At 42.2% G+C, this 13,515-nt stretch overlaps 1 protein-coding gene across 1 annotated transcript in view; it reads right to left on the bottom strand.

Annotated features, from left to right (window-relative positions):
• Window positions 1-13,138, bottom strand: part of tmem9 (transmembrane protein 9) — a 93,139-nt gene extending 80,001 nt beyond the window's left edge. Inside the window, exons 1-2 of the mRNA XM_060845589.1 lie at window positions 13,016-13,138; window positions 4,381-4,472 (exon numbers count right to left, since the gene is read on the bottom strand). Of these exons, the coding sequence (XP_060701572.1) occupies window positions 4,381-4,472; window positions 13,016-13,084 (161 nt within the window). The 5' untranslated portion in view covers window positions 13,085-13,138. The remainder of the gene's footprint in view (window positions 1-4,380; window positions 4,473-13,015) is intronic.
• Window positions 13,139-13,515: the final 377 nt, after the last annotated feature.

Here is a 13,515-nt window from a genome sequence, read left to right as displayed (position 1 = left end):
GGGCATCACAGAGATGTAGCTGTAAGGGGACCAGGATTGGGAGCTGAATATTCAAGGATATCCATCCTATTGAAAAGAAAGGCAGGTGGGCAGAGGAGGTGAGGTTGCCCTATTAGTAAGAAATGAAATTGAATCATTAGTAAGAAACAAAGTAGGGTCAAATGGTGTAGAATTCTGTGTGGGTAGAATTGAGGAACTGCAGAAGTAAAAACAAAACCATAGTTGTAATTGCATACAAGATTCCAAACAGTCGTCAGAGCTGGGTCACAAGATACATCAGGAAATAGAAAAGATGTGCAGGAAAGGCAAAGTTACAGTGATCATGGGGGATTTCAGTATGCAGGTGGACTGGGAAAATCAGGTTGGTAGTGGACTGCAAGAATATTTGAAAGATGGCTTTTTGGAGCGGCTTGTGGTGAAGCCCACTAGGAAACAGGCAATACTGGATTTAGTGTGGTGTAATGAGGCAGACTTGGTCAGGGAGCTTAAGGTGAAGGAATCCTGAGGAGGCAGTGATCATAATATAATTGAATTTACTCTGCAATTTGAGGGGGAGAAAGTGGAATCAGATGCAACGGTGTTACAGCTGAATAAAGGCAACTACAGAGGCATGAGGGAGGAACTGGATAGAATTGACTGTGAGAACAGCCTAGCAGGAAAGACAGTGGAACAACAATGACAGAAGTTTCTGGGAGTAATTCGGGAGACAGCAGAGATTCATCTTGAGGAAAAAGAAACATGGTACAGGGAGGATGAGGTAGCCAAGGCTGAGTAGGGAAGTCAGGGATATCATAAAAGCAAAATGGAAAGCATATAATGTGGCAAAGGGCAGTGAGAAACCAGAGGATTGGGAAGCTTACAAAGATTGACAGAGGGCAACAGAAAAAGAAATAAGGTGGGAGGAAATTAAACAGGAGGGGAAGCTAACCAGTAATATAAAGAAAGACTGTAAGAGTTTCTTTAGATATATAAAGCACATAAGAGAGGCAAAAGCGGACACTGGGCTGCTGGAAAGATAGTAGCGGGAAAAAGGAAATGGCTGAGGGACTGAATAATTACTTTGCGTCAGTCTTCATGGTGGAAGACATGAGTAATGTCCCAAAAATTCAAGAGATTGAGGAGGCAGAGTTAATATGGTGGCCATCACTAAGGAGAAGGTGTAAGAAAAACTGAATGACCGGAAGGTGGATAAATCACCTGGACCAGATGGGCTACACACCAGAATTCTAAGTGAGATAGCTGAAGAGATAGTGGAAGTGTAAGTGGCGATCTTTGAGGAATCACTAGAGTCAGGGAGGGTCCCAGAGGACTGGAAAATCACTAACGTGATACCCCTGCTTAAAATGGGAGTAAGGCAAAAGATGGAAAATTACAGACCAATTCGCCTAACTTTGGTTGTGAGTAAAATCCTGGAATCCATTGTGAAAGTGGAGATTTCTGAATACAAGCACTGTATGGTAAAACAGGGCAAAGACAGCATGGTTTCATCAAGGGAAGGTCATGCCTGACAAATCTGCCAGAGTTCTTTGAGGAAGTAATGATCAGGTTAGACCAAGGACAGCCAATGTTCGTTTATCTACCTGGACTTCAAGAAGGCCTTTGACAAGGTGCAGCACAGGAGGCTACTGAGTAAGATAAGGGCCTATGGTGTTAAAAGCAAGGTTCTAGCATGGGTAGAAACTTGGCTATCTGGCAGAAAACAGAGTGGAGATACAAGGGTCTATCTCAGGATGACAGCTGGTGATTAGTGTTGGGACACAATCTTTCACTTTATACATTAACAATCTTGATGAAGAAACTAAGGTCATTCTGGCTAGGTTTGCAGACAATACAAAGATAGGTAGAGGGATGGATAGTATCAAGAGGTGGGGAGAATGCAGATGGCTTTGGACAGGTTAGGAGAGTGGGCAAAGAAGTGGGAGATGGAGAACAACATGGGAAAGTGCAAGGTCATGAACTTTGGTTAGAAGAACTGAGGCATGGATTATTTTCTAAATGTAGAGAGAATTTCGAAGTCTAAACTGCAAAGAGACTTGGGAGTTGTAGTCCAGGATTCCCTCAAGGTAAACTTGCAAGTTGAGTCCTTAGTTAGGAAGGCAAATACAATAATAGCATTTATTTTGAGAGGACTTGAATATAAAAGCAGGGATGTATTTCTGAGGCTCAATAAGGCTCTGGTCAGATCACATTTGGAGTATCATGTGTAGTTTTGGTCCCCATATCTCAGGAAGGATGCACCTGGAGGGTGTTCAGAGGTGGTTCATGAGAATGGTCCCAGGAATGAAAAGGTTAATTTATAGGTACATTTGAGGACTTTGGGTCTATACTTGATGGCGATTAGAAGGGTGAAGAGGGATCAAACTGAAACAGCTCTGAATGGCCTGGACAGGGAAGATGTTGGTCAGATGTATTCATTGTAAAAGAGACTAGGCCTCGAGGGCACAGCTTTAGAGTAAAGGGAAGATTTTTTAAGATATGAGGGGCATGGATAGGGTAAATAGGCAAAGTCTTTACTCTGGGGTGGTGGCGACCAGAACTAGAGAGCATAGGTTTAGGGCGAGAGGGGAAAGATATAAAAGAGACCTACGGGGCAACTTATTCACACAGAGGGTGGTACGTGTATGGAATGAGCTGCCAGAGGATGTGGTGGAGGCTGGTACAATTGCAACATTTAAGAGGCATTTGGATGGGTATATGAATAGGAAGGGTTTAGAGGGATATGGGCCGGGTGCTGGCAGGTGGGACTAGAATGGATTGGGATATCTGGTTGGCATGGATGGATTGGACCGAAGGGTCTGTTTTCATGCTGTATATCTCTATAACTCTGATTCTATAACAGAGATAAGGAGAAACTTCTTCAGCCAGAGAGTGGTGAATCTATAGAATTCATTGCCACAGAAGGTTGTGGAGGCCAGCTCATTGAGTATATTTAAGATGGAGATAGATAGGTAGGTACACACTCAAGAGTATCAAGGGGATCGAGGGTTACAGGGAGAAAGCAGGAGAACAAGGTTGAAAAACTTACCAGCCTTGACTGAATGGCAGAGCAGACTCAATGGGGTGAATGGCTAAATTTCTGGTCCTATGTCTTATGGTCTCATGAGCCCTGCAGGTCCCTGAAGCTTTCCAAACCATAACATTAGTTTTGGTTTTAGATTGATGCCTAAACCCACAACCCCACTGTGTTCTAGCAGCATCTTGGAGAGGTATGGCCGAAGAAACAAAAACAGCCAGACTGGGTCAGACAGGAATACTCATCGGAAATATTTGAAAGATGGGTTTTAAATAAAAGTGAACCAATAAAATTAGTTTCTATACTTTTGCAATGCCTTATCTAATGAGTTGTTTTGCAATAATTCATTTAAAAGCTACTTCAGTAATAGACTAATACCATGACATTATCTGAAGTTTCAGCCTGTACCATGAACCTGGTTGTAATGATATTCTGAAGTCAACAAGTTTATTTACACTGATAAGTGGATCGTCTTCCCAGCTGTAAAAGGACGGTTCCCAGAGTGCAGAATTTCATGTACTGTACTATACATTGAATGGGAATAAACACTCAAAACTCAATTTGAAACAAAAATACTGATTGAATGGGCCCTCCTGTTCGACTTCTCTATTTAATCTGCTTTTGTTTAAACCTTTCATTCTACGTCTTGCTCCACTTCATCAAATATCATCCCAAATAAAAGGGAAAAAACACTTGGAAGTTCTGGCAGAATCTGTTTTTGTGTTTCAGGCGGAGGCCCAATGTTTGACCTGCTGAGTATCTCGAATTTGGAGTTCTTGTTTCAGATTTCCAGCAGAGGCAGTATTTTGTTTTTATACTGATGCTTTTCCAAACCTATCAGAAGCTTTAAAGCTTTCACCTGCTTGCTTCCTCCCCCGGTTCAGATCACAGTCTCCATTTGCAGGTGGGAGCAATTTTAGTTTTCATTGGATGGAAGTCAACTTTAGAGGCTATTTTTAGCCACTGAAGTCATACTTGATGTCTGCAGCAATGTCTGATCAGTAGGTCCAGGTGGGAGACCAACAGACTAGCTTATGCATTGATTGGAACTTCAGGTAAAGCAATCTGGACCATCAGAGAAGAGGACTAAACAGTTGTTAATTTCAATTTCCTGATTACATTGTTCAAAGGAACACCTTAATGAAAACTCTCATGTATTACTGGGCATTTTTGATAAACAGCTTAGAACTAATTTTCAGTTCTTACGGATTGAAACAAACCCACATAGTAACAGTGAAAATCCCTAAATCCCTTGAAATCAAAGCAAAATATAACCCAACATCATTGCAGCAAGTTGCTGTACTTAAAAAAAAAGCTTATTCCTCTTAGAAATACAAAACTACTGACATATTAGGATCACAGCTTACCAGTCTTTCTGGGAGACATTTTGGTTGTAAATGTGGCCTGTCAAGTTTCTGTATGGTGGACAGATGCACTTGCATCGCACATCTGCAGAGCTCTAGAGAAACAGTCAGAAATTAGTTAAGAATCCCCTCTTTCTATCAATAGAGTTTAAAGATACACGGTTACATTCTCTGATACTACAAAGTAAGTCCGAAGGATTACGTGCTTTGAGTAAACCCGCCCTTATTGACTCTAAAGCAAGATGACAAAGCAACTAAGCAGCACAAAGACCAAAACCGAAGTTTAAAGAAAATCACGTAGGTCCAAAATTTGGATATTATAAATAGAATTTGTTGCATATTTAAAATAGAATGTGCATCATTACAGAGTGACAGGGGAAGAGAGAGAAAGAGAATAAGGCAAGATGTTGAAATACATAAATAGGGAGAAACATCAGCATGGAGGTTAACACAAATAAGTACTTTTGATGAGGACTCAAACATAAATAAAGTAAGTGTTTTGAAATTGGACATGGTTCTGATGAAGAATTTAGAACCAATAACCCATTTTTTTTCTTTTTAGTGAGTTACTTGCTTCCTTAACCACTTACTCCTTATAAATAACAGTCAAATCAGTCTTATAAATCAGATATGTTGAGGATAACTCAAGTCATGATTAAGACAAACATAATAACAGTCAAATTTTTGACATAGTATGAATGGGTGCAATTTGGTTCATTCACATAATTCTTAGCGGAGTTGAAGTGGAAATTACTGATGCAGTCATAAGAGTCAGAGTTGTACAACATGAAAACAGATGACCCTTCTGTCCAACTCACCCAAGCTGACCAGATATCTATATTAATCTAGTCCAATTTGCCAGCATTTGGCCCCTCTCCCTCTAAACTTGCATATTCATATACCATCTAGATGCATTTTAAAATGTTATTATTGTACCCACCTCCACCACTCCCTCTGGCAGCTCATTGCACACTTGCACCACCTTCTGTGTGAAAAAGTTGCCCATTTAAATTCTTGCCCTCTTACGTTAAACACTGCCTTTTAGTTTTGGGCTTGCCTACCCTGGAGAAAAGACATTGCCTGTTCATCCTGAGCATGTCCCTCATGATTTTATAAACCTCTAGAAGGTCACCGCACAGCCTCCGACACTCCAGGGAAACTAGCCCCAACCTATTCAGCTTCTCCCTCTCGCTCAAATCCTCCAATCCTGGTAACACCCTTGTGAATCTCTTCTGAACCCTTTCAAGTTTCACAACAGCATTGCTATAGCAAGGAGACCGGAAGTGCATGCAATATTTCAAAAGTGGCGTAACTAATGACCTGTACAGCTGTAATACGACCTTCCAACTCCTATAATCAACGCACCGACCAGTAAAGGCAAGCACACTATACACCTTCACTATTGTAGCTACCTGCAATTCCACTTTCGAGGCAGGATGAACTTGCACTCCAAGGTCTCTAACTTCAGCAACACTCCTCAGGACCTTACCATTAAAAGTCCTGGAACAATTTAGAATTTAGAATCCCTACAGTGTGGAAACAGGCCTTTCAGCTCAACAAGTCCACACCTAACCTCCAAAGAGTAAGCCACGTAGACCAATGCTCCTACCCTAAATTTACCCCTGATTAATGCATCTAACCTACACATCTCTGAACACTATGGGCAATTTAGCACAGCCAATTCATGTACCCTGAACATCTTTAGACTGTGGGAAGAAAACAGAGCTCCCAGAAAAAACCCACGGAGATAAGGGGAAAATGTGCAAATTTCACACAGACATCGTCCAAGGCTGGAAGCGAACCCGAGTCCCTGGTGCTGTCAGGCCACAATACTAATCGCTGAGCCTCCATCCTGCCCTGATTCGACTTTCCAAAATGCAGCACCTCACATTTATCTAAACTAAGAACTATCTCCCACTTCTTGGCCCTTCGGCCCATCTGATCAAGATCCCATTGTACACTGATGTACAAAATTATACCTCCAATTTTGGTGGTATCTGCAAACTTACTAACCATGTCTTCTATTTTCACATCCAAATGCAAGTGTGAAATGATTGTGTTTCTAGTTTGATATGACCAAAATCAATACTAAATGAGGCATACTAATCTAAAGAGTGAACCAGAGCAGACTGACATAGCTAAGCATGTACATAAATCACTGAAGGTGCCAGGAGTGTGTGGTTAGTAAAGCATACGGTATCCTGGATTTGATCAGATAGGGGCCCCACACTTCAGGAAGAATGTAAAGGTATGAGAGAAGGTGCAAAAATAAAATCAAAATTTCCTCATCCCTGGAGCCTGTAGAGATATGACCTTTCAATTCGAAGCAAAGGTTGAAAGGAGATGTTTAAAATAGAGGGGTCTGCACAAAGGGTACAAGGAGAAGCTATTTTCATTGACTTGAAGGATCGAGAACTAGAGGTCATTATTAGAATATAACTGCAAAAGAGACAGAGATAAAAAGAAATTTTTTTTTACAGAGCAAGTACTCAACACCTGGAATTTATTAACTGGTTGCATGGTGGAGGCAGATTCAATCAAAGCTTTCAAGAGGGTATTCACTGAAAAGTAATAAACTGCAGATCTATGGGGAGAAGTCAGGAAAGAGACAGTAGGAGAAATGGTCCTTCAGAGGACCAGAGGCACAATAGTCTGCACTGCCTTCTGTGCTAATTTCATTCAATCAGTTTGAGAATGCAGAGAGAAAAAAAAATCCTGTCTGCTGTGCACATGAATCTGTCTATTATCCCTCTGTATTTTAGGGGCTAAAATTAAAACGAATGACACATCAGAGAGGGAGGAATACTGGAAAATCAACTGCATTTGTATGGAACATTTCACTTTGGGTACACCAGCATATGTAACAGACAATGAAGTATTTTCAAACATATTTTCCTGTGTTAGAACTGTGCCTGACGCACAAAATTTAAACACAATAAAAGTCTTACAGAGAGATAATGGTCAGATGAGAATTCCACTACCATTCAACTAGGGTATAAATATGAAAATATTAGAATTCCATTGATGGTGTTCAACTTTCTTTTAAGATTATCCACACAAAGGGATTGAAATTATACATTATGTAGTTGTCTGCCTTGATAGGAAGAACAGAAAAGCAGATTTAATACAAAATGGGTTTCTGCAATCATAAATAACTGTTGGTATTTATGATTATTTGGGTTTTCTTGCACATCATGTGATAAAGCATTTAGACAAGGAAATAATGAGTTAGCCTTTAATGCAAATAAGTTGATGTGTTAAGAGTAAGGATGTGTTGGTACATTTATATAGAATTTCAGTGAGACCATACCTGAAACACTGTAGAGTTTTTTTTGCCTAAGAAAAGATTTATTTGTCAGAGAGGGGCCAAAGATTCACTTGATTGCTATCTGTCATTTCAGGACTGACTTGATGAGAAAAGACTGAATAGAATGAGACTTAGCTATTGCAGTTCCAATACACTGACATTCAGAAAAGTCTTAGGAGGATTTGAAAGTAAATGCTCAGAAACGTGTTTCTCTTGGCAGCATGGTCGAGAATGGGAGGTGACAATCTCATGATAAAGGGGTCAATCACCTAGGAAAGAGAGGATTTACCAGGAATAAGGCGAGAGAGTGGGAAATTGACCAGCATAGGAGAGAATTGTGTTGGTTTTAAGGTATCAACATTATCTGCTGGAGGTGAGGATGTGAATGAGAAAATTGATATCAGAAGTACAATCAGGGCAACCAGAGGTCCAGTGATGAGATGTACAGGCTGCCCACTAAAATTATTAAAACTATATTTTTCAGAAGATGTTGATGGATCAGCTACGTGTTGTTAGCATTTTGTGTTAATTTCATTTCAAGGTCCCCTATGTTCATGCACACACCTAGACTTACCCTGTGAAACACAGAGTAATTTATGCTGTCTATGCATGCACAAGTAAATACACAAATCCAGAAGCTGCTGTCAGTGATTCTTTGCATGGTGCACCGTTTAAGCCCTTGCAACTTGATCTCAGTAAGAAATGATTGACCTGGCTTGAACTTCTTTATATTATGCTATCAATCCCATTGTAGAAAGCTTGAAAAAAATTGTTTTTTGACAGACGTGTAATATTAAAACAGTAATTACATCTAAAACAACCTCACTGGCCCTGAAAAACTAATTTTAATGATTGTGAAGAGTCACTTGCCCATGGTAAAGATTCTGCAGAATTTATTGTTACTTCCTGGTTTACTTTCTGAAATTGGGCTGCTAGATGGTATCAATCCAGTGGAATATAGAGATTATCTGTGGCTGGTGCCAAAATGTAACCAATGCCAGAAAAGTGTAAGTCTGTGGTGGAGAGCCTGGTAGATTTTCTGGGCACCTTCCTTTGATGGTATCTTAGTACCATCACTTTGCCAGTAACTTAAAAATCTGAGCCATAAACACCTTGCTTTATATACGTGCACAAACTGGCATATGATACAATACACAATTTATCCCAAGAGGGTTGGAATGTAAAAGCAGCAATGTGTCACTGGGCCTTTATAAAGCTCTGGTTAGGCCCCATTTGGAGTATTGTGTTCAGTTTTGGACCCCACACCTCAGGAGGGACATATTGGCACTGGAGCGTGTCCAGCGGAGATTCACACGGATGATCCCTGGAATGGCAGGTCTAACATACAAGGTACAGCTGAGGATCCTGGGATTGTATTCATTGGAGTTTAGAAGGTTAAGGGGAGATCTAATAGAAACTTACGAGTAATACATGGCTTGGCAAGGGTGGACGCTAAGAAATTGCTTCCGTTAGGCGAGGAGACTAGGACCCGTGGGCACAGCCTTAGAATTAGAGGGGGTCAATTCATAACAGAAATGCAGAGACATTTCTTCAGCCAGAGAGTGGTGGACCTATGGAATTCATTGCCGCAGAGTGCAGTGGAGGCCGGGATGCTAAATGTCTTCAAGACCGAAATTGATAAATTCTTGGTGTCACAAGGAATTAAGGGCTACGGGGAGAATGCTGGTAAGTGGAGTTGAAATGCCCATCAGCCATGATTGAATGGTGGATTGGACTCGATGGGCCCAATGGCCTTACTTCCACTCCTATGTCTTATGGTCTTATAGAATAAGATGCACAATGAACACTGGATACCTAAACATCTTATAAGCAACTTTTGAAATGTTGTAATGTCGGTAACTTAACAGCTAATTTACGATCTGTCCAACACACAAACTCAAAACAAAATCAATATGACAACAGTCAGACAATCTGTTTCTGTGATGCTAATTCAGGAACAAATATTGGCCAAGACACCAAGGTTAACTCTCCTGCTCTTCCACAAAACAGTACTATGGGATATTTTATATTCAACTGAATAGGCAATGGAATTGGTTTAACATAAGGCACCTCTAATAGCTCAGCATTCCCTCAGTCCTGCACCAGAATGTCAGCCTTGATTTTTGTACTTAAGGCTGAGAAAGGAACTTGGGAGTCCAAGGCAACAATGTTATGAAATTGAACCAAGATTACATTTACAAGTTTTTAAAAAAATTCTCCCACCACATTTATGGATGACAGTTTAGCAAATAAAAGAAAAAAAACGTGTAGTTTTATGACAGTGCATGAGACATTCAGCCCAGTATTGATTTACATAACTGACTGCAAATCATAGAATCACTAAATGTGGAAACAGGCCATTCAGCCCAACAAATCCACACCAATTTTCCGAAGAGCATCCCATCCAGACCCACCTCACTACTCCATCTCTGTAACCCTGCATTTCCTATGGTCAATGGGCAGTTTAGCATGGCCACTTCATCTGACTGGCATATCTTTGAACTGTGGGAGGAAACTGGAGCACCTGCAGCATTTCCACGCAGACATGGGGAGAATGTGCAAACGCTACAGTCACCCGAACGTGGAATCAAACATGGGTTTTTGGTGTGGTGAAGCAGCAGTGTTAACCACTGAGCCAGCGTACCTCCTATCATATACTCTGAGTCACTGTGCTGCTTGGAAATCCTTTGTATGGAGCCAATGCTTTTGCCGTTTCGATAAATGGTATAATTAGTAAGTTTGGAGAAGACACCAAAATTGATGATGTAGAGGGAGTGACAGTGCAGTGGACAGTGCACAGGAGGTCACCTCAGAATACAACAGGTCCTTACTCAGATGGGTCAATGGACTGAGGAGTGGCAGATGGAGCTTAATTTAGATAAATGTTAGGTATTGTATTTTGATAAAGCAATTTTAAGGCATGACTTATACATTTAATGGTAGAGTCATAGGAAATGTTGCCAAACAAAGAGACCTTGGGGGTGCTGGTTCACAGGTCCTTGAAGGTGGAGTCACAAATAGACAAGGTTGCGAAGGCAGCATTTGGCATGCTTGCCTTCATTGGCCAGAGTATTGAATATAGGAATTTGATGGAGAAAGTGAGGATGGTAGATGCTAGAGACCAAAATCAAAGAGTGCGACGCTGGAAAAGCACGGCAGGTCAGTAAGCATCCGAGGAGCACGAGAGTCGACATTTCGAGCAGAAGCTCTTCATCAGGAATGAGGCTTGTGGACCAAAGGAACCGAGAGGTAAATGGGAGTGAGGGTGGGGCTGGAGGAAAGGGAGTTGGGAATGAGATAGGTAGATGAAGGTGGGGGTGAAGGAGATAGATCAGAGAGGAGAGTGGGGCCAGATAGGTGGAAAGGAAGATGGACAGGTAGAACAGTTCAAGAGGGCAGTGCCGAATTGGAAGGCTGGATCTGGAATGCACTAAACAACCCACCACCTGGTGGCAGAACACTATCTACCCCTCCCTCCCTCCCACTCCACCAAGGACATGCAAGACCTGGGCCTCCTCCACGGTCAACCCTTAATCACCCGAGATGCCTGGAGGAAGAACACCTCATCTTCTGCTGTGAGACCCTGCATCTACATGGAATCAATGTGGATTTCACCAGTTTCCTTGTTTCCCCTCTCCCCACTTTATCTCAAATCCAACCTTCCAACTCAGCACCGCCCCCTTGAACTGTACTACCTGTCCATCTTCCTTCCCACCGATCTGCCATCACCTACCTGTTGTATTCCCAGCTATCTTCCCTATAGCCCACCCCTCTCCCATTTACCTTTCCCCTTGGGCCATAAGCCTCATTCCTGATGAAGGGCTGTTGCTCAAAATGTTGAGTGTTCTGCTCCTTGGATGCTGCCTGACTGGCTGTGCTTTTCCAGCACCACACTCTTCGATTCTGTAGGAATTGTAATGTCAGGTTGCAGCTGTACAGGGCATTGGTTAAGCTGCTTTTGGAATACTACATTGAATTCTGGTCTCCCATAGGAAAGATGATGTTAAACTTGAGAAGAAAATTGAGAAAAGGTTTACAAGGATGCTGCCAGGGTTAACGGCTTTGAGCATAGTGGGAGCTGTGGTTGCTTTTTTTTGGGAGCATGAGACGCTGAGGGCTGATTTTATAGGGATTTATAAAATCATGAGAGACATGATAGGGTGAATAGCCAAGGTGAGTTATTTTCCCCAGGATAGGGACTCCAAAACTAGAAGGCATAGGTTTAAAGTGAGAGAGGAAAGATATATAAAAAAAGACACGACCCTCTCTCCCTCGTAGCCCTACACACGGATGAAAAAAACCACCATTTCGACTGGGACAACACATCTATCCTGGGACAGGCTAAGCAAAGACATGTCAGAGAATTCCTAGAGGCCTGGCACTCCAACCACAACGCCATAAACAAACACAGAGATCTACATACCATTTATCAACCCCTCAGAAAACAAACAGGAAATGACATCACCCCCAAACCCCAGGAACCCCATCCAGGACAAACATATACATGGAAAGCAGGAGACAACAGCTTTCTTCACTTGGAGGTCACCACTGATGATGTTACCTAGCCAGGTAATAAAACGTCTGGATATCAAACCTACACCCTAGACCCCTGAGAGAGAAAAGATATAAAAGGGATCTAAGGGGCAATTTTTTCATGCATAGAGTGGTGCTTGTATGGAATGAGCTGCCAGAGGAAGCAGGCTGGTACATCTGAAAGGCATCTGGATGGGTATGTGAATAGTAAGGGTTTACAGGGATATGGGCCAAGTGCTGACAAATGGGATTAGATTAATTTAGGATATCTGGTCAGCACGGACAAGTTGGACTGAAGGGCCAGTTTCCATGTTGTGCAACTCAGCTATAAATAAGATGCTGGCATTGGCTTTGTGCCACATGCACCTGTCCTGAAAGTATTTAACGCTGTTATCAAATTGGTTGATGACAGAGAATTGCCCATTTGGGTCTGCCCAAGGTTGTATTTTGCCATGCATTTGAGAACAGCTTTCAGATGGTCTTGATTTCAAACTCTGATGTAGCCTGTGATGCAGATTCTGATGTTCAGCTGAGCCTTGTAGTTAGATACCTCACTCACACAGAGGAGATATAACACATACACAGGTATTGACAATGTAAATGTACAGGTAGAATCTGAAAGCCTATACTGGCCCAGTACTGATACAGTGTAGGATAGCTGCCCTCGGCCCTAGTGTATTGTATATAATGTACAATAAGTATATTGTACCTGAGCCTGTGGAATGGAGGCCCTCTCTCTCTCTGACCACCACCTTCAAGGAGATGGAGACTACAACCTGGACTGCATCAGGGTCTTACCTTGGAGGATTCAGACAACACCAAGAGCACCAGCAGACACACTAACAGGAGGAGGTTACTCCCCTTCATGATCTCCTGACGGGTATCGACGACGACAAACCCTGGACTCGAGAAACCAACAGCCTCAGGCGCAGCAGCGAGCATCAAAGCCCGCCCTTAGCCTCTTTCCATTGGTGGAACCATACCACGCCCCTCGCAATTGCGCACGTTGATTGGCCTCCAGCAATATCGATCATTCGGCGGGCTTGTCGCCATGCTTTATGGGAGTTGTAGTTCTGTGCCTGCGCTGTAGTCAACAGGGAAACAACTACAACGCCCAGAGTGCAATCTGGGTACACTCAGCTTAGACAAGATTCCCTACAGTATGGAAACAGGCCCTTCAGCCCTACAAATTCACACCGACCCTCTGAAGAGTAACCCACCTAGTTGCATTCTCCTACCCTATATTTACCCTGAACGCTATGGGCATCTTAGCATGGCTGATTCACCTAACCTGCACA

Source organism: Hemiscyllium ocellatum, chromosome 26, assembly GCF_020745735.1.
Source record: "Hemiscyllium ocellatum isolate sHemOce1 chromosome 26, sHemOce1.pat.X.cur, whole genome shotgun sequence".
Taxonomy (NCBI): domain Eukaryota; kingdom Metazoa; phylum Chordata; class Chondrichthyes; order Orectolobiformes; family Hemiscylliidae; genus Hemiscyllium; species Hemiscyllium ocellatum.
This window is presented reverse-complemented; position numbering and strand designations above follow the sequence as displayed.